Source organism: Pseudorasbora parva, chromosome 10 (assembly GCF_024679245.1).
Source record: "Pseudorasbora parva isolate DD20220531a chromosome 10, ASM2467924v1, whole genome shotgun sequence".
NCBI classification, from domain to species: domain Eukaryota; kingdom Metazoa; phylum Chordata; class Actinopteri; order Cypriniformes; family Gobionidae; genus Pseudorasbora; species Pseudorasbora parva.
The window spans coordinates 29,226,443-29,251,540 of NC_090181.1; the positions used below are offsets into that span (position 1 = coordinate 29,226,443).

The 25,098-nt window shown below is 37.9% G+C and overlaps 1 protein-coding gene across 2 annotated transcripts; it reads left to right on the plus strand.

Moving 5' to 3' along the window:
• Window positions 1-2,181: 2,181 nt before the first annotated feature.
• LOC137091397 (gap junction Cx32.7 protein-like) lies at window positions 2,182-24,739 on the plus strand. 2 transcript variants are annotated; one of them, XM_067455777.1, is made up of 12 exons: window positions 2,182-2,228; window positions 2,350-2,444; window positions 2,650-2,748; window positions 2,921-2,998; window positions 6,359-6,463; window positions 6,647-6,772; window positions 7,014-7,175; window positions 7,254-7,406; window positions 12,150-12,263; window positions 12,359-12,671; window positions 14,525-15,097; window positions 22,732-22,817. In XM_067455777.1, the coding sequence occupies exons 1-11, from the start codon at window positions 2,204-2,206 to the stop codon at window positions 15,085-15,087; spliced, it is 1,833 nt and encodes a 610-aa protein (XP_067311878.1). In that variant the 5' UTR covers window positions 2,182-2,203; the 3' UTR covers window positions 15,088-15,097; window positions 22,732-22,817. The 2 variants fall into 2 exon arrangements, with proteins under 2 accessions (XP_067311878.1, XP_067311879.1); XM_067455778.1 differs by lacking the exons at window positions 2,182-2,228; window positions 2,350-2,444; window positions 2,650-2,748; ... (5 more) ...; window positions 12,150-12,263; window positions 12,359-12,671 and adding an exon at window positions 24,418-24,739 and having other exon boundaries at window positions 14,818-15,097; window positions 22,732-24,156.
• Window positions 24,740-25,098: the final 359 nt, after the last annotated feature.

The following is a 25,098-nucleotide window of genomic DNA, read 5'->3' on the forward strand; positions in this document are numbered from 1 at the left end:
CCTCTGTTCCTGTGCAAGGGATTACCCATGTGACTCTTTTAATGTCAGTAAAGCCAGCTGGTCATACACTCAATCCTGCGTGCGGGATTGTGGCACATCTGCGGGTGATTTCTTTTATGTGAGCATGCGTGACTTGTTTTTCCACAGGACGTCCTGCTCACCTGATCTCACTTAACGGTCACACAGAAGCGGTGCTCACTCCGCAAGGGGCAGTCGGCGGTTCCCAAGAAGGCCTGGAAGATGTAAACTCATGGTCTATCTCTTTTGCTTCTCTATTTGTGTCTGTGTCAACCATTATTCCTTTGACAGAATGATAAGACTGCTTAAGCTCATAGTCTTAAGATATTTTTTTCCGCTAAAGCCACAATTTGCAGTCTTCTAGCAAAGTTTGATTGTGGCTGAAATGTGACCTCTGTTGTGACCTCTGCCTTTGAGCAGAGCTAAATGTTAACTACAGTTAAACTGTTTGTATTTCTTTTCTTTTTTTTCTAGGGTCATCAAACAGCCCTGCACCGGGCAGCTGTTGTGGGAAACCGTGACGCCATCGCTGCCCTCATCCACGGTGGCTGTGCACTTGATTTACAAGACAAGGTCTGTTCATTTGCAATCCAAAAATTGTTACATTATGAATATAGTTTCACTTTGTTTGGCACATTGTTCTAAATCATACAAATCAAGATCTCTTGCTTTCTGTAAATAAACCTGTTAGACGTAAAAATCCAGACTATAGTTTGTTATTGTGCTGGAGTTGCTTTTGCCTTCTTATTCTGAAAAAGCATTTACTTGTGGTAAAATCAGTGCTGCTATAGAATCAGATGTTCTTTCATCAGGAAGGAAACACTGCTTTGCACGAGGTGTCATGGCATGGCTTCAGTGCATGTGTAAAGCTACTGGTCAAAGCTGGTGCCGATGTCCAAGTAAAGAACAAAGTAAGTAGAATGTGAGCTTTTACCTCAGGATTATATATTAAAAAGGGTACTTTTTCTTGTGTTTCTTTAAATGTCCCAAGGAATACTTTGAAAAGCAGAAACTTCTTTCATGTGTTTATGTATTTCCTATTGAAAATGGAAGTTGAACATTTTTAAAAAGCCAATCTTTTTAAAGGGTTCCTATTAGGCCCTTTTACAAAGACTGGGTTTTGTTTTTGGGATGCACTAGAATATGCTTTCTTCATTGATTGTTAAAAAAAAAAATGCAAAATTGTAAAATTTGACATTATTACAGCACCTCTCTTCCCCAGTCTGTCCCGAATGCGTTGTTTAGTTCAGATTTTGATGAATCGCCTCCTTCCGAAATATGAAATGTGCTGTGATTGGTTCCTTCAGACGGAATCAATCGGAGTTATATTAAAAAATGTCCTGGCTATTATAATGTCAGACAACATTTCAAGCCTATAAAAGTGCATCCATCCATTATAAAAGTGCTCCAAACGGCTCCGGAGGTTAATGAATGAAGGCCTTTAAAATTGTACAAAACTTATACAAGGCCATTTAAAATTGTATAAAGTAAAATATCTACCTTCCACCAGACCCCCTTCCATATTCAACTCACGGAAAGAAGCATAACTGAAAGAACTGGTGTGATGTATGATGACGGATGTCGCATAAGCATTTCGAACTGTGAGAGGCGTCAGAACTGTGTCAGAAGATAGATACTTTAGATATTTACTATTATTATAGTAATATTAATTAACTACATGTACCTACTATAGAGTTATGTTTATGGTTTGGTTTAGGATTAGTTGTAATTATTTTTGCATAATTTACTGTTATTACTATAAGTACATGTAGTAACCTGTAACTACATCATCTTAAAATAAAGTGTTACCCAAATAACTTCTGCTAACACATACTTATAACATAATACATTCAAAGGGACATTCTCATTCTAAAATGTATTTCAGAGTAGAAAAAACAAATGAAAACATATATTTTTAATGGGTATCTGCTAAAAGTTGATCAGTTTACAGATCAACTGAAAGCTAACAGATATGGTCTACATCTAGCGAAAACTCAACTATTTGAACACCGGAGATGTTCTGTTAAACTCAGATTCGGATAAATGGTCATTATGCAGTCCATTTCTATGCAATGATTTATTTTGTATTACTATTTTATTTTAAAAGGCAGGAAACACTCCTCTCCATCTAGCCTGTCAGAATGGCCATTCCCAGAGCGCTCAAGTGCTACTGCTTGGTGGAGCTATGCCTGACAGTAAAAACAATGCATGTGCACTCTTTTAAAATCATCACAATTCATTTTTTAATGATTATATATAAATTCTAATGTGAAAGTAAAACATTTTAAAACCTGAAAAAGAAGAAAAATCATTTTTTCCCCCTCCAGGCAGGTGACACATGTTTACACATTTCGGCACGCTACAATCAATTGGCCATGATTAAGCTCCTCTTGGGTTCTTTCTGCTCTGTGGCTGAGAAAAACCAGGTCAGATCCTCATTCTGGTTGTTTTGGATCCAGCACCAATGTGGTTTATTTATTATGTAGGATATTATTTTGTCTAAGCTGTCAAAAGGTAACAAAACTACATAAAAATGTACAGTTGATGATGTATTATACTATTCTACAACACAATGAAAAATTCAAAGGCAAATTAACAAACAATTAAATGGTCTACCTACATATTTTTCAGATAGGAGACACTGCGCTCCATGTCGCTGCTGTGCTAAATCACAAGAAAGCTGTCAATCTGTTATTGGAAGCAGGAGCTGACACAAACATCAGAAACAATGTAAGTCGTGTGTAATATGATATGACTGAATATTGTAATGGGGGTGTCTGGATAACGCTACAGCTTAACTATCACTATTGTACCCTTGAACATGGCATTTAGCACTGAAAATTGTGTTGGATGACTGCATCTGTTAAATGACAACTTACTCACATGTTAAATCTATCAACAGACAGGCCACACTGCTCTTGATAAAGCCCAAGACAATAACAACCGAGATGTGGCTATTCTTATAGCAAAATCTAATCAGGTAAGCAAGTTGTTATTTTAGTGCTATTTCCATTTAGAACCAGTTCATTGTCCCATCATACTCTTTTTAGCAAAGCATTACATGAAAAATTGATTCGCTCCTGAATAAATCAGTGCTATTGAACAAACCTGTTTAATAAATGATTCACTGACTCAAAGGCAGTCTCTTGATTCAATTTTGAACCAATTAGGTTGACGAATGATTCAAATGACTCACTCATAAACACAGAAACATTCCACCACCTAAGGAGCGTTCTATGTTACTATGTTGTAATTCCCATCATTTTAACTGGTAAAAAGCGTGCATGTTCTCCCGGAGCTTGTAATTGCAATTTGTAAGCTACATTTTCTGAGAGCTCCTACTTGTACCACGTGACAGCTGTACCACCTGATTATTGCAGATTAATTTATAGTAGAATAATAGAATTATAGAATATCACATGTTTTTATCTCAAATTTACGGTAATTATTGCATGGTGTGAACGCTGCACTACTGGTAGCCTAATGTAACCCTAGGATGTAACCCATAGAGGCCATCGACACAGAATGCGTTTTTGTTCAGAAAGCCACAAGGTGTTTTTTTTTCTCATTATACTAGGTCTGAAGGCTAGGTCTCATGATACATGTCATATGTCAAAGTATTTTAAAAAAAGTTAAACTTCTTTTATCTTGACCGCCGTGTTTTAAAAACGAAAGGCGCAAGACGCAAACAAAAAAGTCAACTCAGCTAACAATTAAGGTTTGTCTGATATCCTACTGAATAATTATTTATTCATGTTTGTGAATACATTTAATATTTTAAAAACCATAGATATCTACACGTGTCCCCATAGATAACCATTGTGTCTTTGCTTTTTCTATAAAGTTGGATTTATTTGATCTTTATAACGCACATTTTGATTGATCTCATTTCAACATAATTGCTTAATTAAACTAATTTTAGGGCTCTGTATCATTCAACAAAAACATCTGCAATTATTTTACATTTGTTATTTTACAAGCTTATTAAATAATAACCTAAAAATAACCATTAGGGAATGTTTTGTATAAGCTATTTTAAGGTTATTTAAGGGGGGGGGGGGGGGGGGGGGGGGGTGAAATGCTGTTTCATGCATACTGAGCTTTTTACACTGTTAAAGACTTGGATTCCCATCCGAAACAGACAAAGTTTCAAAAACTAATGTTGGACGTTTGATGGAGTATTTCTCACAAGTTTCAGAGTTTTTTTCGAGTGTGGGTCGGCTTGACGTTAATAGAACAGAAGGTCCTTGTGTGGGCCGTAAGGGCTCTTCTCCCAGTAGGGTGCGCGCGCGTTACTAGAGCGAGAGAGGAAATGCACGCCCATAAACAATCTCAGCTGCAGATCCAGTCGTCCGTGAACACTTATGACGCGCCGCGCTCCACTTTATTCCTATGGGTGGCGTCAAGCGGCTTCAACGCTTCAGCACAGCATTCCGGGAAGGCAGCGCTGCATTTGAACCGATTTGAACGCAGAAATGACGGGAAGCTTCACAACATCGCTTTAGTCGCGTCGCAAAGTGGATTTCTACGGTCACTTCTGTCACAGGACTTCACCAAATCATACCAAAGAAGTGTGTTTTTGACAGAGCGGTCCTGCTTTGGAAGCAGCCGGTGAGTTAAACTGCTTCAAATGTCTATGCTGTTGGCTATCGTCGCGTGAGTAAACATCAGTAAACGATACGATCGCGTGCTTCGTCATTCAAATGCGCAAACGGACTCCATTGTTGTTCATGTATAACGTTACACTAGTCTGACGTGCAAAACCGTTTGGCTTGCTACTGCTAAGGTTTAGTCGCATACAATAGTCCATAAACCGAATCATGTCCTCATAAACTGCGAGTAAAGACACACAAATGTTGACAGCCCACTAAATACAGTACATACCACAGAGACGGACGTCCTGCTGCTGCTGTTTCTCCTGTTCAATTTATTTCAGCCTCCGAATGATTCTGGATCATATATCTATTAGCTGAGATCGATAGCCATGGGTTCCTCCACGCTTGAGGACGTCACCGCTTTGGGTGCGCATTCGTCATTCTTTAGCTCCGCCCACACGATACGCCTCCAGGTGCTCGTTTTTTTCCGGAAAGACTCGGTACAGCCTATATTTCTTTTATAAATATAATAAAACTAAAGACTTTTCGGAGATATGAAGGATGCAATAACACTCTATAGGTACTCAAGATTGACATGAGATTGAGTGTCCCCCCCCCCCCCCCTTTAAAAACACCATGGAATGTTCTGGGAACGTTATTTTATGGATGCAAAAATAAAACCTAAAAAGACATTCCTAGAATGGTATTTGGTTCTCAAAAAAACTAGCCATTAGGGAACCAAATACCAACGTTAGCGGAACATTCTGCATTTGCTGGGAAACATGTGCTTGTTTTTATAGAAAACAAAGAAAGAGTAGTGGAATGCAAAAACTAATTCTGTGTGAACAACCACTAACCAGTTCAAGGACCGAAACAAAAGCTGCTTTCCACCATCTGGCCAAACCACTCTCAATGCTTAATCGCCAATACAGATATGGTTTAATTTTCCACTGTGGGGCTGCTAATTAAATACTTTATATACAGAAAGATGGTTCACTCCGATTACTTATGAATGGCAGAAAGTGTAACGCCCGATATGGCGAATAAGCCCCGCCTTCTAAATGAAGGAGCTAATCATTGATTAGTAAAGTCATTGCGTCACTGCAGCTGCAGTTAGAAGCTCCGGTTGCTATAGAAGCAGGCAGTGTTCTTAGGCAGGATTGAGCATATGCATTAGCTTTGTCCAGGCATATAAGAGCTGCACTTGTATGACCAAGAGGCATTTAGAAGATGTCCGCCAAGTTAAATGACTTTGCTGATAATGGACCTCTTTGGAACGTAATACAAATGTGTCAGTCAATACCTTGAGTTTACAGACGATATGAGATGTAAACAGCGAACGTTTTTGGACCGATCCTGAGTGACGTCACTTACAATTATTCTACCTGTGCGGTTCAGCACAGTTAGCCAACCATATTGAAATTTCTAGGCCAAGAACGGTTTGTAATCGTGCCATGCAGCACCAGGCTCCAATGGAAATAAACCGTTCCTACTGTTCTTAGAACTGCTCGGCCAGACCGTGGAAAAGCTGTAATAATATAATAAAATATATACGGTAAATCATTTTTATTTAGAATACACAGTTGCTTTTGAATTTGCATCAATGGAAAAAGACCTTTGTGCCCTTAAATGGTGTAGAAAATCCATCTACCAACCAGGAGCTAACAGAACTATTCTAAACCATCCAAACTTCAACCCTATTCTAACAATAGCTTCTCTAACTCAAGCTGCATGTCCCTGTTCAGGTCCAGAGGTTTGCTCGTGGAAAGACAGTGAAAAAAAGAAGAGATGTGTTGCGGGCCCAGAGGAGAACTCAGTCCCTCCCCAGAGCTCAAACCTCCAGAGAGAAGGTGGAACATTCAGATAAGATTCAGCCATCTGCGCTGCAGCATTTGTATGATTGGGGTCTAGGGGCCATTGAGAAGAAAATGTCACATGACTACTAAGCTTCCATAACCAAAAAAGATCAGAGGTCATGTGATTGTTTTCGCCTAAAAATCCCTCGCATGCTGAGCACTGCCATCATTGTGCAGGACCGTACAGAAGTGGCTGAAGACACAAACAACAGTGATCAAGTATTTCACAGGATACAAGCTGAACCGAGCACAGCAACTCTGAGCCCCTGCACAAGGCCAAAGATCAGGAGTCCAAGAAGGAAGGTAGTGATATTAAATTCATATTGTATTATATTATTGAACACTATGATGTATCATATACTATGTAAGAGATGATGTGAAGTAATGCTATATAGTCATGCTACAGGGGTTTATTTTGCAATAATGCTGACATGCTGATTATTATACAGTATTATTCTTCATTAGATGGCTTAATAAACATATATCTGTTATTTTAATATTAATCAAATGAATCTTAATACATATTTTTGATCTATTTAAAAAGTTGGAACATGTGTCCCGGAGAGAGTATCAGCTCCATGAGAGAGGATCTCCATCCCGGAGATTGAATCACAGCAGTCCCAGCTCTCAAGAGGAAGATCAAACTCCAGGAAAAGCCTATCAGCTTTATACGCTATACAGAGACAGAGACGGACATATAAAGCAGGTAAACTCTACATTAGAGCAATAGTGCAAGGCATTTGTTTGTTTTAAAACCTCTTAACCAGTGACTGTCTGCAAACAGGCTCCTGCAAAAGACTGTCATTGTAAGCCCCTCATTAAAACGCTGGAGAAAAAGCTGAAAGCCACAAAGATGGAGATGAGGTCAGAAATTCACACTGTCCAAGAGGAGATGAACTGCAGGCTCAGCAGAATAGAGCAAAAACACAAGCATCAGGTTTGTCTTTTTCCGTGGTATTGCAGCTTTTCCGTTTACATTTTCCTTTGTAACTCACCGGCTGTCTTTTGAGAAGATAAATAAATTAATTGTACATACTGTTCAAAAATATGTTTTTTATGTTTTATTCATTTATTTAATAGAAAATACAGTAACATTGGTAATATAAAAATAGCAATATTGGGAAATATTATTACAATTTAAATATTATAAAATGATACACTTTAAAATACACTTTTTAATTCTAATATATTTTAAAATGCTATTTATTACTGTGATGGCAAAGCTGAATTTTCAGCATCATTACTCCAGTCTTCAGGGTCACATGATCCTTCAGAAATCATTCTAATATGCTGCTTTTCTGCTCAAGGAACATTTCTTATTACTATCAAAATTGAAACAGTTGTGTTGCTTAAAGGGGGGGGTGAAATGCTGTTTCATGCATACTGATCTTTTTACACTGTTAAAGACTTGGAATCCCATCCTAAACATAGACAAAGTTTCAAAAGTTAAGGTGGACGTTTGATGGGAGTATTTCTTTGTCAAAAATACTACTTCCGGTTAGTCATAAGTTTCGGCAAGTTTTTTGAGATCATGCGTCCCCTTTGACGTTAATGGGGGCGGAATTTCCTTGTATGGGCCTTACGGACAATTCTACCGGAAGCGCGTGAGAGAGAGAGAGGGAGAGAACGAAAGTAACAGGCTACGCCCATCAAAGCGCTGGCTTGTAGGATGCTGGACAGGTGATGTGCACATAACAATGTCACCAAAAAAGTGCGTTTTTGGTTGCCAGACCAAGACAGTCCTGCACAGATTCGCCAAAACCCCCGCGTTAAGGCAACAGTGGATGTAATTTGCTTTTCCGGATCAGCAACTGAGTTGCGCGAATGTTTATATCTGTTCGCTGCATTTCGGTGCCGACTGTTTCATAAACAAGGCCCAGCTCGACGCCGGATTTTCCCAATCGCCTAATGCTGAATGATGGAGCAGTCCCAACGTTAGAAGGGTGAGTGAGACTGCTTCAAATGTCTGTGTTTTTTTTAGTCCGCTTACTGTCTACACAAACCACGCGTAAACACACACACACACACACACGTTCACAACTGCACTTCTCACATGTACACCTTCAAAGACAAAAATACGACGATATAATTCAAGTATAAATATGTAAATAACACAAGTCGCTAAGCATATTATATAGTTAGTGTATAACTTGTACCACATAGAGACGTCCTGCTCTAGTCGTTTTTGCTGCTGCTCCTGTTCAACTGCAGCCTCTGGGTCTGATTCCGGATCATAGATGTATGGCTGTATCTGATTAAAAGCCATATTTTTATTTTGAATAAAGTTTTTTTCCCGCTGTTGACACAGCTTTACGACGCACTCGACTCAACATAGCAGCAGCGAGCACACGTCATTATTTAGCTCCGCTCACACGACACGCCCCCACCTGCTCGGCTTTTTTCGGAAAGACTCGGAACAGCGCATCTTTCTTATATAATTATTAAAAAAATAAAGACTTTTCGGAGATATGCAGGATGCAATGCTACTCTATAGGTACTCAAGATTGACATGACACTGACTGAAACTGAGTGTTTCACCCCCCCTTTAATATATTTGTGGAAACCGTGATTCTTTAATGAATAGAAAAAAACAAAACAAAAAAGCATTTATTTGAAATAGAAATCTTTTTTGTCATTATACATGTCTTTACCGTCACTTTTGATCAATTTCCTTTAAAGGAACACACCGACTTTTTGAGACTTTAGCTTATTCGCCGCATCCCCCAGACTTAGATAAATCCATACCATTCATATCTCAGCACGTGCCATAACTGTCTGACACACCCATAGCCTAGCTTAGCACAAAGACTGGAGGTAAATGGCTCCATCTAGCCTACTGCTCAATAAGGGACAAAATAACACCAATGTTTTCCTATTTATATTTTGTGATGTTTATATTTGAATGGGATTATAATTCCTAGCCATATCTGTCTGGAAAATTGCAACTTTTCATTTTCCGCCGGTACGGAATGTAACTATACACATCCCAACATGTAAATAGGAAAATGTTGGTGTTATTTTGTCATTTATTGAGCAGTAGGCTAGATGGAGCAGTTTACCTCCAGTCTTTGTGCTAAGTTAGGCTTGCTATGGCTTGCACTGAGATGAGAATGGTGTATCTAACTCTGGTAGACTGGGTAAACCCAGCCTGAACTGCCAGTGTTTTGATTTCGCCCAGCAACTCAGTCTGGAAAACTGTACATTTATTTATACTACTTCTGTTACACTTTTGCGGGAACCAATCACAGACTGGCTTATCCACCTGGCGCATTATTGCCAGGTTTTACGCGATGACGGATAGTGAACCGATGGCTTTCTTTGGGGCCAATACGGAAGTAATGTAAACTGCAATTCCTAAACTGGCCACTAGGGTCCAGAAGGGAGCAGAAGCTCATTAAGCCCAATGTTAAAGATGCCCTAGAATGAAAATTTGAATTAACCTTGCCATAGTGAAATAATAAGAGTTCAGTACATGGACATAACATACTGTGAGTCTCAAACACCATTGCCTCCTACTTCTTATATAAATCTCGTAAATCTAAAACACTTCTCAACATAAACCCAACCGTGACGCAAGCGTTGGGGATAGTTTATATGCACGCCCCCAACATTTGCATCTGTCCAAACATGTTCATTGTCAGGCGGAACTGATGAAGCCGAATCATCAAACGACACTTGAGGATAGCAAAAATGGCAGCTCGGACACACATTATGATCCAGGCTGTGCAGGGGACGTGAGGACTTTTCATATGGCAACAGTCATGGTTGAGGTTTATTATAATCGGATACCACAACAAATCATTCGTTTGTTTGGGCTATTTAAGTTTCTTAGAGGGACCGCATTGTCTAGATGACACAAGATGCTAGTACAGTAACAATAGGAAACTCCAAGTACTAGGGATGCACCGAAATGAAATTCTTGGCCGAAGCCGAAACCGAATAATAATGAAATGCTTGGCCGAAGACCGAAGGCCGAATACCGAACGCGGTGTTTCGCATTTTTTCCATTTATTTGGCAATTTTTTTTTTACCATTACAATAATTAAATAGTAAAAATTTGCTTTTTACTATTTTGTGTTGCTTTTCAGAGAAATAAATCAAATAACAAAAATACAATTTCAAAATATTTATTTAACACTGAATTTTTTTTTTAACATTCCAGCAGATATTATACAAACTAAGCACAACATAACTTAAAATAAATAATTAGTAAAATAAAAAATATATTTTTATTTGGCCATCTTAGAAGCCCCCCTTCTTGAATAGCCTATGTTAGGCCTATAACTGACTGCTGAAAGAATGTAACTCCTGTATGTCTACAACAACAAATGTGCATTAAATAGTGCAAAAAATGTGGATGAACCCACAACAAATAAATAACTGTCCTAGACATAAGCCTACTTAGCCTACTTCTTCAGGAAAAGTGGCAGGTTCTTCTTTATGAAAAGTAGCTTCTCTGCTTTCTCACATGAAAGTCGGTTCCTCTTCTCATCGATGACATGAGATGCAGCACTTAACAGTGCTTCCACACTGCTGACATGTTTGCTGCATAAAGCACGCGACTCTCACTCTACGTGGGTTACTTTTTGATCGCGTCATTGTTCGGCCAAAATTATTCGGCCTTTTTACTTATTCGGCCGAATGCCGAAAGTGCTTTTTTTGGCTATTTTCGGCCGAATAATTTCGGTTGCCGAATATTCGGTGCATCCCTACCAAGTACTATACAAAACTTGTCAAATTAGACAAAATACTGAGAACTTTGTCTGATGACAAAGGTTAATATTATTTTGTATTACAAAATACAACCGTAGATACATTGCTTACAGATCGATCGTTCTCTTAATCCTTCTAGCAAACGTCACCTTTTCCACAATATAAGTTTTATATAAGGCTATTCATTTTGTAAAAATTTAAGTTATATATTTATATTTTATTGAGAACTGAAGTGTGATGTTTTTGCATGCTTGTATTAAGGACATCACAGTCACTGCGTAGCCTACATTGTGACTAACGTTATATAAACGCAATATCTTTGACGAATGACAAGTCTAAAATGTAGACTGAATGACACTTTAAAGGCATAGTTCACTTTAAAATTATGTCATCCTTTACTCATCCCTACTCAAGTTGTTTCAAACCTGTATGAATTTCTTTCTTCAACTGAAAACAAGGAAAGATATTTAAAATTCCTTAAATATTTTTTAAAATTTAAAAAAAAATAGTATTTTTTTTCCTACTATGGAAGTCAATGGCTCCAGTTAACTGTTTGGTTACTGTCATTCTTTTAAATATCTTCCCTTGTGTTCAGCTGAAGAAAGAAATTCATGTTGTTGAAGAAAAAAATTCAAGAAATTCAATGTTCAGCTTGGTCTGGGGATAGATAGACAATAACTCTGGGGGATATGATGAATAAGCTAAAATCCCGAAAAGTCAGTGTGTTCCTTTAAAAAAATATTACTTACACCAAAAAGTAGTGTAAAAAAAACCTTCAATTTCAATAAAAATACTACCATTTATTATCTTAGATCACAAAAGACTTGATCGTGGTTGGTTTTGGTGCATGGCTCTTTATTGTAGATTTCTTTGTAATCCCTATGGATTAAATAAATTGGAAAAACACTTCCGACACCAATGGCACTGAAAACATGGGTATTAAAGACTCATATCTCTTCCTGTTCAGATTAAAGTGCTTGAGAAACTCACGGAGGAGCGTGTGTCAGCTGAGAGGATGGAGTGTCATTATCGAATCGATCAGAGGGCCACACTGGAACGCATGGAGGGTGAGAGAAAACAGGTACGTCAGCTCTAGAGCAGGGATGCAAAACCATCATTGCATCAGCATAGACATGATTAATCAAGCTGATGTTGCGCTGTTTTTTATCTTTCAAGCAGGTAGCGGCTACCAACGCTGTTAAAACCTGGTGCATGTCTAAGATTCAGGATATTGAGGTGCGAATGCCTGCCGAGACACAGCACTACAAACTCCTGCGCTCTCCTTCGGCGGATCGTTCTCTGGTGGACTCAGACCCAGAGAGTCTCCCGCTGCTGTCACTCGTCTCTGAGGAGAGCTCCAGCTCACTAGCCACCTACGTCAATGTGTTACCCAGCCCAGGAGCAGCTCCTCACACCGAAGTGAAAAGTCTTGAGTTTGGGGACGCACTTGCGAGGAGATACTTTGAGATGAAGCTGAATGGTTCTTCAGGTTTTAAAAACATGCATTGGAAAAAACATATTTTTATCACTATCATTATCTCCAGTAAAATATCTAAAACATCCTCTTTGGCCATTTCTGACCAGATAATTTTAATTGTTAAAAATCACTTGGAATGTGAACACAAAAAAAAATTTTGGGGCATGATTCGTACAAGCTAACTGGTCATAAAAAAATTGTCACACTTATAGTCTTCGGTTAAAAATGACAGACCATAGAAAATTGACAAAAATACGAAAATACTGAGAATTTTTGTGTGCACAATCTAAGAATCGGACACAATGCTGAAAAGAGGTACACAGCAGTGAGGGGATAACACTATAAAACATCAAGAATGTGATATAGAAATATCCACACACACACACACATACACACAAACACACACACACACACACACACACAGAAAAGTTTTGAAAGTATTTAAAATCAATTCAATAATTCACTAATAATGCAGAAAAAAAGCTCACCACCGTGATGTTGTGTCCCAGGGTGATTGAATGAATTGCATTTTTTTGTTTATTAATTCTGAATCAAAAACGGATCACAAAATACTTGCTTTCATTCTCTTTCTAACTCAATGTTCAGGTTTCATAATGCATAAACTAACACTTCAAATCACTTTGTTTTCTAACAAAAAAAATCTAAAACTTTGAGATGTTTAAATATATATTTAAATCTTTCATCTAATAAAAATATGTAATTATGTCTAAAAACAACTAGGCAATTCACAAGCTGCTCTACAGTGCTATACAGGCAACTAGTGGTTACACCATGGTATTACATGTTTTCTTTCTATACTCCCACTAGAACAGCGCTAATCTGCCCTCAAAATTGGATTTTAAAGGCCTAGAGACTATTTTAACATGAAATACTGCATAAATTGTTTTTTTTAATCAAGTGTGACTCCCAAGAAAAACTGCACAAGGGTTAAAACAAGCTTTGCGTTTAACATTGAAGCATAATATATAAAAATATTAAGATAATATGAGAAAATGTATCTATTTATATATATATATATATATATATATATATATATATATATATATATATATATATATATATATATATATATATATATTATATATATATATAAATCAAACGCCAAAAAAATATATAAAAAAAATATATCAATATATATATATATATATATATATATATATATATATATATATATATATATATTGTGTGGGATATATATATATATATATATATATATATATATATATATATATATATATATATATATATATATATTCTTTCTTTTTTTTATGTTTTAAAATAAGTCTCTTCTGCTCACCAGACTGCATCATTTTATTAAACACACACACACACACACACACACACACACACACACACACACGCACAAACTCTAATACTGTGAAATATTGCATTTTAAAATAACTGTTTTCCGTTTGAATATATTAATTTAATATAGTAATTTATCCCTGTAATGACAAAGCTGAAGTTTCAATATCATTATTCCAGTCTTCTGGGTCACATAATCTGTGAGAAAAAGAATCAAATATGCTACTTTGCTGCTCAAGAAGCATTAATTATCATTATCAATGTTGAAAACAGTTGTGTACATTTTTTTCAGGGCTCTTTGATAAATAGGAAGTTCAAAAGAACAGCAGGTGTCTGAAATAGAAAGCTTTTGTAACATTATCCATTACCGTTAAAAAGTTTGGGGTCAGTAATAATTTATTTTTATTTTTTTGGTAGAAAGACAAGTAAGACATTTGTGATGTTACAAAAGATTTATATTTTATATGAATAATAATCAAAAATGTTATAAATAAATAAATAAATGTGTTTTACTAAAATGTCTTTCCATATTCACACAGATGATTGTCTTAACCTGACAGCTCCTTCCACGGTTAAACACAAACCTCTTTCAAGGAAGCTGGCGACTGCTGACCCCAAGTGGCATCGAGCAGAACAGCAGGAAGTTGATGTCTCAAAGTCCAGGTCAGACAAGGGGGATGAACTCTGTGACAGCAGTGCCAGCAGTAGCTTGTCCACATCCAGCAAGCAATTCAATGACAGCGATACAGAACCAGCGCTGGACCCAGCCAGGAGACACAGCAGGCACCTGAGGGATAGGATCAAAGCACATCACGCTCATACCCAGCAGCACGGCACCATGAAGACCCTGGTGTTTTCCCAGCGGCCTGCAGAGGCCTCCTTCACTCAAGAGCGGGCAAACTTGCACGCCATGGAGGTGACGCAGCGTTTCTTTGAGACGGTCTCCACGCAGCTGGAACGCTGGTATGAGAGGAAGATCCAGGAAGCGCAGAAGGTGGCTGAGCAGCAAGCTCTGCGGGATAGATCCAGTCTACTGGAGAAGATCAACACACTGGAGGAAGAGCTACAGAGGCTTCGCACTAACACGAAAAACAGCTCCTGACACATATACGGTAATGCCCACATACCTGGATTCCACTTAATTTAAAAGTCATGGCAATATAAACAATATTGGAACTTTGTAAAATGTATCAGAGTAAACTTTAAAGTAGAGTTTTATTTTACTATAGTAAAACACAGGGATGCAAACTCTTTCAAAATGTATAGGACTGCAAATCAAACTTTTAATTTGGACAAGAATCATTATATCTAGGTTTGTGGTTATGCTAACAGTACATTTAAAGTAGACTGAGAGAAAAAACTATGGGGTATATTTACAACTTCTCAAAGTGAATTCACATCAGGTCATCAATGGAATAGTGTATTCTGTCTATTCCATATTCCATTCTGACTATTCCATAATTGTATTATGGAATAATACAAAATTCTGTCATCATTTACTCACCATCTTTCAAACGATTGATAAAGATTCAGAATTGAGAAATTGGCTCCATTTCATTGAGCTGGAATGTGAATTGGATTGGTCACACCCCACAGGAAGTTCATCTGGGATTTTAATTTGAATGACAGGAAGAAGAATTTAAATTCAGAACAGGTAATTCATTCTGGGAAATGAAGTTTTGTTCCCTTTCTGGAGAAATACATAAAGTGAATACAAACTTCGAAAGGTGGCATTTCATAAATTTATATGCAATGAAAGTTAATAAGGTCTATTAAATGTATTAAAGGTGCCCGAGAATGATTTTAACCAATATGTTAAATTGTTCTCTGATATCTACATAGAGGGTATTTGGCTTATTTAAGGGGGAAAATATGTCCAGATACAGTTTTACAGGTCCATTTACAACCCTATAAATTGTCCCTTGGATGTAATGGTCTGTTTTTGCCTTATTTGGAAGAGTCATGAATATTAATGTTGAGCTCTGCTCTGATTGGCTTATTTCAGCAGCTCACAGCAGTTCAATAAAAGCGGCTCGTGAGTCCTGACCATCCTGACAGAACATAGACAGACTAAATGAAACTAAGCAAAACATCTCTAATGGAGATTGATCAAATGCAGCTTACTTGTTTATTGGTGTTTTCAGATCATCCACGCGCGAGAAAGAGCTTGTGTTTGTGCGGTTGCCAGATTTCAGTAATTAAATCCCCCAAACAGAGCTTTTCTGAGAAAAGAAACCCGTATACACTCCGGTTTTTACCTAAACATGTCCAATCTAGCAACCATATGCACGCGAGCTCTCTCGCGCGCACGGACGATCTGAAAACAATCTCCATTGACTATCGTTTTAACTTATATGGTGGAAAATGTGATGTTTGCTTGAAGGATCGCGTGAACGATCGTATGCAAAGTATCTACGGTTGTATTTTGTAATACAAAATAATATTACCCTTTGTCATTAGACACACTATTTAGTTTTGTATGGTACTTGGAGTTTCCTATTGTTTCTGTACTTGCATCTTGCTTCATCTAGACAATGCGGTCTCTCTAAGAAACTTTCAATTTAATCAGAAATTGTTTAAACAGTCAATAAGTGGATAAATCACTACTTACTGCTTGCAGGAATACAGTTGCCCCTTTCTTTAGTTGAAGAATCTGAGTAAAGCTTGCTTGAAATGGGCCAAACAAACGAACGATTTGTTGTGGTATCCGATTATAATAAACCTCAACCATGTGTCATGAAAGCCGTTTTTGCTATCTTCGAGTGTCTTGATTACCATCAGTAGATTCGGCTTGTTTGGACAGATGCAAATGTTGGGGGTGTGCATATAAATAATGCCCAACGCTTGCGTCACGGTTGGGTTTATGTTGAGAAGCACTTTTTTTTCCATTGAGTTTTTGATTTACGAGATTTACATATGAATGAGGAGGCAATGAAGTTTGAGACTCACAGTATGTGATGTCCATGTACTGAACTCTTATTATTTCACTATGGCAAGGTTAATTTTTCATTCTAGGGAACCTTCAAAATAAAATGAATGAATAATTATATAGATATAAACATATACAAATATTATAAGTAATATATATTGAGCACTAAATAAGCATATGTAAATAAGTAAATATTAGAATATTTTCTGAAGGATCACATGTCACTGAAGACTAATGAGACCTATTAGACTGGAATAATGAGGCTGAAATTCAGCTTTGCCAAACATATTATTAATATCTAATTATTAATTACTTTTGAAAATATATAAAAATAGAAAAGTTATTTCAAATCATAATAATGCTTTACAATATTACAATATCATAATGTTTATAATATTTGTAGGTACTATATTTTTTATCAAATAAATGCAGCCTGGATGAGCATAAAATACTGCTTTTAAAGATAACCAGATAAATCAGTAGTGTGTGTGTGTATGTATAATATATAATATTTTATAAATATATATTATACTGGATGGCATCATGGTGAAACTGTTACTTTAAATTTGACTAAATTATCTCCATCAACATGTAGTTGTAACTAAAGTGTGTGTGTATATATATATATATAATATATATATATATATATACACTTTAGTATATATATGGCATATAATTATGACCACTGACAGGTGAAGTCAGGGCACCTGTTAGCGGGTCGGATATATTCGGCAGCAAGTGAACATTTTGTCCTCAAAGTTGATGTGTTAGAAGCAGGAAAAATGGGCAAGCGGAAGGGTTTGAGTGAGTTTGACAAGGGCCAAATAGTGATGGCTAGATGACTGGGTCAGAGCATCTCCAAAACTGCAGCTCTTGTGGGGTGTTCCCGGTCTGTAGTGGTCAGTATCTATCAAACGTGCTCCTATAAGGAAGGAACAGTGGTGAACCGGCAACAGGGTCATGGACGGCCAAGGCTCATTGATGCACATGGGGAGCGAAGGCTGGCCTGTATGGTCCAATCAGACAAATGAGCTACTGTAGTTTTACTAGTATTGCTCAAAAAGAAAATAAAAAAATAGAAAGGTGTCAGAATACACAGTTCATCATGTTGTTTATGGGGCTGCATAGCCGCATACCAGTCAGAGTGCCCATGCTGACCCCAGTCCACTGCTGAAAGCACCAACTGTGGGCATGTGAGCATCAGAACTGGACTACAGATCAATGAAAGAAGGCCTGGTCTGATGAATCACCTTCAGGGGTCCAGTGCAGTCCATCCATGCCTCGATAGGTCTGAGCTGTTTTGGCAACACAATATTATTGACCAACATAATAAAATGTTATGACTGATCAGTCTATATAGGCTATATATATTTATTATACTGGATGGCATCAGGGTGAGTAAAAATGGCAGAATTTTCATATATATGTATAAACTATTACTTTTAATGTGAATAAATTATCTTTAAAAAAAAGCATCTCGAGATTAAAGTCATTATAATGCGAGATTAAACTCGTTACATTTCGAGAAAAAAAGTCGAGATACAATCTCGAGAATAAACTCATTAAATATCGAGAATAAAGTCGTTCTGTTTCGAGAAAAAAAAACGTTATATTTCGAGAAAAAATTCGAAATAAAATCTTGAGAATAAACTCATTAAATATCAAGAATAAAATCATTGTGTTTTGAGAAAAATCTCGTTATATTTCGAGAAAAAAAGTCGAAATAAAATCTTGAGAATAACGCATTCGATCAGTGTTCATTTCATAGCATACTGATAGAGGACATTAATATAATTTTGTCATAATTAGCTAAAGTTGATAGTATTTCTTTGTTACTGAAAGCTTGACTAAGTGATCCAACTCTGCCATGTCCTCTATCAGTATGCTATGCAATGAACACTGATCGAATGTGTTATTCTCAAGATTTTATTTCGACTTTTTTTCTCGAAATATAACGAGTTTTTTCTCGAAACACAACGACTTTATTCTCGATATTTAATGAGTTTATTCTCAAGATTTTATTTCGACTTTTTTTCTCGAAATATAACAAGATTTTTCTCGAAACACAACGATTTTATTCTCGATATTTAATGAGTTTATTCTCAAGATTTTATTTCGACTTTTTTCTCGAAATTTAACGAGTTTAATCCCGCATTATAATGACTTAAATCTCGAGATGCTTTTTTTTTTTTTTTTTGCTTGGTCCTAATCCTCTTCCGTAAGTTATAGTTTGTGTGGACTGTAATATTGTGAATCAGGAAAAAAAAATATTTCAGGCAATCCAAATAAATAGTAAAGACTTTTATTTTACCCTAGTTAGAATTACTTTAAGTTAGATGCTTGTTGTTGTAAAGTATGATATATTGTTCAGTTTTCCATCTGTGTACCTGTACATACAAAATATCATTAAAAATATTTGAATTAAAACTGCAGTGATAGCAGTTTAACCTGAGAATAAAGAGAAATGTGTGCAAAGACTGCAGTATTTTTTGTCGTGATTGATGATACATGTGAAAGCTTTGGCAGGTCAAATGTTGTATAACACATAGGTCATGATCCACCATGACCTCTGCAGCGCCACGTTTCTCTTTTGCAGGGGTCTAAAGGGTCATATGCATAATCATCCTAGATAGTGTATGATTTCATCAGTGATTCTCCTCGTCTCACACTTTTCATTAAGAATTTGTATCTTTTCCACTAAATGATTAATGATTGTGTCCATAATAAATCTGAGGTTGAAAACTATTTAATACGTTGAAACTCAAGCAATACTAAACAAAACAAAAATCGAATCCTCCACGTCTAATGTTTTTATATGTTTTCAAATGAACGCTTTTCACGTTCTGTTCGTTACCTCGTTCACACCCAAAATCTCCTCTTGGTAAATATCTGCAGGCGTACTGGAATCTCATTATGTCCAAACAGTCAGATCAGGGCTGCACGAGTCCGTATCGATTGAAATGGATCTATCAGCATGGTGGACGTCCATCCAACTCCCGCCCCAACAACATAATGTTTTTACACTACAACAAAAACACTGCTGTTACATTGTCACACATTTAAATATTACATTTTTATTTTTTAATATTTCAATTTGCAAAGGTATTTATATAATAGGCTCTGTTCAATTGTTCAACTATGGAACTTCCCCCTCTGCTGACAAATATTGTCTCTAAGCTGTATTTCAGAGCATAATCATTTTTTGTTGTTGTTGCCGTAATTGCAATCAAAGTTTGGCGGGTCAGATGTTGTATAACACGGGTCATGATCCACCATGACCATACAATGCACATTGTTTCAGTGACTGTCCAAAGCATGTGAACACGAGGAACACTATTGGTTGTCCGTTGCTAAGCATTAACGTACATTCTAACACTGCACCATTTCACACATTAGGGCTTTTCACAGTGTGCTTCACCCTGGGTTATCGTCATTCTAAACACCGCGTTTAACCCTGGGTAAAGGAGCGTTTCACACTTGCAATTTAGTGTGAAGTGGGGTTAGCACTGCTTTTTACCCAGGGTTGTGAAACCCTTCAAGGGCTTTTCACAATTCACACTTGAAATAGTTAACCCTGGGTCATGCTGAATCCTGGGTTATCTTTCTTTACATTTCACACTGCTCATAATTTACCTGGGGTAAATTTTTACAATTAATCCTGGGTATTCATAAAGTGCTGTTTCAGACTGCATATTCCTAAACCTTTTGTCATTGTTACTGACTGGACAAACACAGCACGTAACGGGGTAAAAGGGTAAAAGTAAACAATGCTTTTGAAAGGCTAAATTCAGCGACCAATTATTATTATTTTTTTCTGAGTAGAACGTTATAATTTATTTGATGAGCAGCCACATAATAATGAAACAGTAGTGAAACAATGTGAAGGCCTGCGATGAAAACGCCATTTGACGTTTTTCGTTAAAATTAACATTTTTGTCAGGTATGTATAGGTGTCTACCTAAGCACCAGTACTTCTGAATGGGCTGAGGCTGGTGAACGTGAAAGTATTTAATGAACGTATACTATGTATGGAAAGAATTCACTCAGTATTGTTATCTCATTTCTGACCAAGGTGGCTTTTAGAGGCTTTTGCATTGGAACTCTTCATATGCGAACAACCGCACCTTCATATTGGAGCAAGACTGTCAGGGTTTATTGTCGGCTAATGTCCAGCTGTCATATGGTTTCAGCACATATGACTATTTTTGCACTTTGCACTCGAAAAATGCATATAATTCACTGTGCACATTCTGGCCCCAATCAAGGCAATTAGATCACATGAAGCACCACAGAACAAAGACCAATAGATGATGTTCCGCCGTTCGCTTGGTACCATATGAACTCATTATGTAATGCGACGTCCCTGATGTGACTTCTGGCATTTGCTGTTCAAGCTTCTGCAAGGGAAAATCAAATCAATCCCCCATTGACTCTGTCAGCATGTGATGGAAAGCTAATTAAAGGCCCTGAGGGACGGCTGGTCATTTTATGAAGCATGTAGTGTGATCGGCGAGATGAGTTGTGCAGTAGCTGAGAGGTTCGGGCAGGGACGAATCAGGACAACAAAATCACGTGCGCGTGCTGATTGGTGGATCACGGCTTGCCACCATCCCTCCTGTTGTTTCAATATAAAACCATGTTTTTTTGTATCAATTGCTATTGGATTCATAAGGTAAATGGACAATATTGTGCAAATGGGCTTTTAGTGAGATTTGTGGTGCATAATACCAGAAAAAAGAACATGCTAAACAAATCACTGCAGTATTGATGGATTGAGTTTAGGAGGGGGGGCGGCCTGATGCAATCGAGTGCAAGGTCTTTCATTTGACATTGAGTGTTCACAAACGTAAACAACACAGAAAGCTTAGGCACAAACTCAAAGGGGAACACGAAGGAAAATGGTGAAATAGAGTTGATAGATTTCACATGTGTTGTTTTGTGTTAGGTGCTGGGTCGGATAAAATATCACATTTTGGTAACCCCATACGACAGACATGCACAATCGATGCAGTTCGTTCTGAGTCTGGGATTGACTAATTGACTTGCAGTATAGATTACATATAAGATTAATGGTTAAATAGGATGAATATGCATGCTTACAAAACTTTGAGAGCCATTTTGTTGTTCAAGTCAACCCGGTTGAGCTAAAATAAGTGGGATTGCATGAACACAGCTCGCTTAAGAGCATTATCATGATATTTTGTGTGGCAGAACATTGTATTGACTGCATGAGGGACATTTTGGTTGGTTGGCATCGTGGGCAACTTTTTGTGTGTGAGGGGGTGCTCTTTTCAGCAATTGCTTGATAAGATCCGCCATGGGGCATTGTCCCGTCAGTTTCTGATCAATTTCTACATCCTGTGAACTCGCTGCATGCAACAACTGTGGGGAACATTCACTGTAGCCGACGTTATGCGGAGAGACTGGCTGCGTTTTAATGTGCAAACTCCATGGCTGTAAAATGAAGGAAAGATTTTCCTTGTTGGGGAAAACATGGTTGTTTATATACCAAGGAAACTAGACAGCAAATCCCACTGAAATGTAAGTGATTTTAGTTTGGTTCTGCAGATAATGCTTTGATTAGCTTAGTCATGTCATTTTGTTTGTCATCATTTGGTGCAAAATTAAATACGAGCAGTTTGTTGTTGCATGTGCATGTCTTTTAGACTTGGGATTTATATCAAACATCCTTTTTTTGTTTAGTTTAGACACACGCAAAAGCCTCATGCATGACGGCTAATGCATAAATGCAGAGAAATTAAGAATAAACCCAATTGAACAGTAGGCTAAAGTCATATTTTTTTGTCTTAAACTAAGCACGGACATGTGGCGGTGAAGATGGGGGACTGGAACTTGTTGGGGAGCATTTTAGAGGAGGTTCATATTCACTCCACCATCGTGGGTAAAATCTGGCTGACCATCCTGTTCATATTCCGGATGTTGGTTCTTGGCGTGGCGGCCGAGGACGTTTGGGTGGACGAGCAAAGCGAGTTCATCTGCAACACGGATCAGCCGGGATGCAAGAACGTCTGCTACGACCAGGCGTTCCCGATATCGCTCATTCGCTTTTGGGTACTGCAGATCATTTTCGTTTCCTCGCCTTCGCTGGTGTACATGGGACATGCTCTGTATCGGCTGAGGGCTTTGGAGAAAGAACGGCACAGGAGGAAAATCCAGCTGAGAGCCGAGCTGGAAGAGACGGAGCCCCTCTTGGAGGAGCACAAGAAGTTGGAGAAGGAACTGAGGAGGCTAGAAGAGCAAAAGAAAGTGAAGAAGGCTCCTCTGAGGGGCTCCTTGCTGCGCACATATATTATTCATATCCTCACCAGATCAGTGGTGGAAGTGGCGTTCATTGTGGGGCAGTATATCTTATATGGCATAGGACTGGATCCTTTGTACAAGTGCGAGAGGGTGCCTTGCCCAAACAGCGTGGACTGTTACGTCTCCAGGCCGACGGAGAAGACCATCTTCATGGTTTTCATGATTGTCATTGCAGGGGTTTCGTTGTTCCTGAACCTCTTGGAAATATCCCACCTGGGGGTGAAAAAAATTAAACAGACTCTGAGCGGTCTCCAGTTTGCCGAGGACGACAGTCTTTGCAAACCCAAGCATTCGACCATTCAGCAACTGTGTGTGATGACGAACTTGTCGCCCCACAAAAATCCGCAGTTGAAAACTTTTATCCCGCAAGGGCAAATGGACCCACCGCTGTTCTTAAGCAATGCATGCATCGCCTCGAGCAACGACATGCTGCGGCACAACAGTTTCGCCGCGGCCACCCTCCCGGTGTCCTGCATAACCCAGCAGCCCCGCCAAATGCGCCAGCCCAGCCAGGGAATGATCCATGAACTGCACTCCCAGGCGTCCATGGAGCTACTTGAGGACCGGGAAAACCGAGACCAGCATCTAGAGAGCATTAACGGCTCAGAGAGGGACGTTAGGCCTTTTAACTCGGGACATTCGGTTTTTGAGGGTCATACTGAAATACCAGCCTGCCTTCGAAACGCTCTGCACAGGCCCAGCCGTGTGGCGGACCTGGGGGACGATGCTTTAGGGTCCTCGGAGAGCGACTTTTGTCCACCAAACAGAAAAGCCAGTTTCATGGCCCGTATGCCCTCGGACAGCATGTCCGGCAGTCCGTCCTGTCCCTCCACTAGAAGTTCAGGATCGGAGTCTGAGCTGGGATCCCTCAACGACCTGCCCATGAACCCACCACCAGGGGGGGGACGACGGATGTCTATGGCAAGTATAGACACAAAAGACACGCATAGAGCCACATAAAAACTTACGTATTTATTTTGGAACAGTACAATTAATAGATTTTTCTGCTAAAACTAAGAAATTTATTGGATTTTCTAAAAAATCACCAAATGCCATCTACATTCAAGAAATTTTATTTATATTAATAATGAAATTATTAATGAAAAAACAAGGAATAATATAAGTTATTGTTTTTCAAATGTGTGCCTAATTTCTTTACTAACATTTCCTTTTTTTTTACAGAGTGTATTTTTGGATATCTCTTCAATCATGAAAAAGTGAAAGTGAGAAGTACAGAAGGACAACAGGAATGTAACAGGCCGTTCATGAGCAGAAATGAATGGAGATATCAGCGACAAATGGTTTAACACTGATCTGCTCTGCTTGGAAAGCACTGGTTTAATGCAGCTTTATTGTGGCATAAATAGTGCTGTTTTGTACCGTTAATTTTTTATGGAAAGTACCTTAATTTACCAGTAAAGCACAGTGTAATTATTTTCCATGTCCAATTATGGAAGCCAAAAGACATCTGTGCATATTTATAAAAGCTTCAGACCTTCAGACAGCTGGCAAAAAAACAAAACATTTTTAAATCATTTAGCTTACATCCATAAAATGTGATGCAAGCTGATGGAATCTTACATCAAATTATGAAGAAAATAAAAAGTTTTCTTATTTCCAAAAGTGTTTGTGTTTGAATTCAGGGTGAATACAGACCATGCAAATGTGATACTCCTCAGAGCAAATGATGCAAAAATCACTCAATCTGAATAAAACATGCTTGGCAATTTATTTAATATCCTAGTAGACAAATTCAATGTGGACACATTCAAGAATGTAACAAATACAGAATATGAACATTGAGGTCACGACTTATCAAGATTTGATTAACAAAAGAAAGCAATTTTCAAAGAATCCCACAAA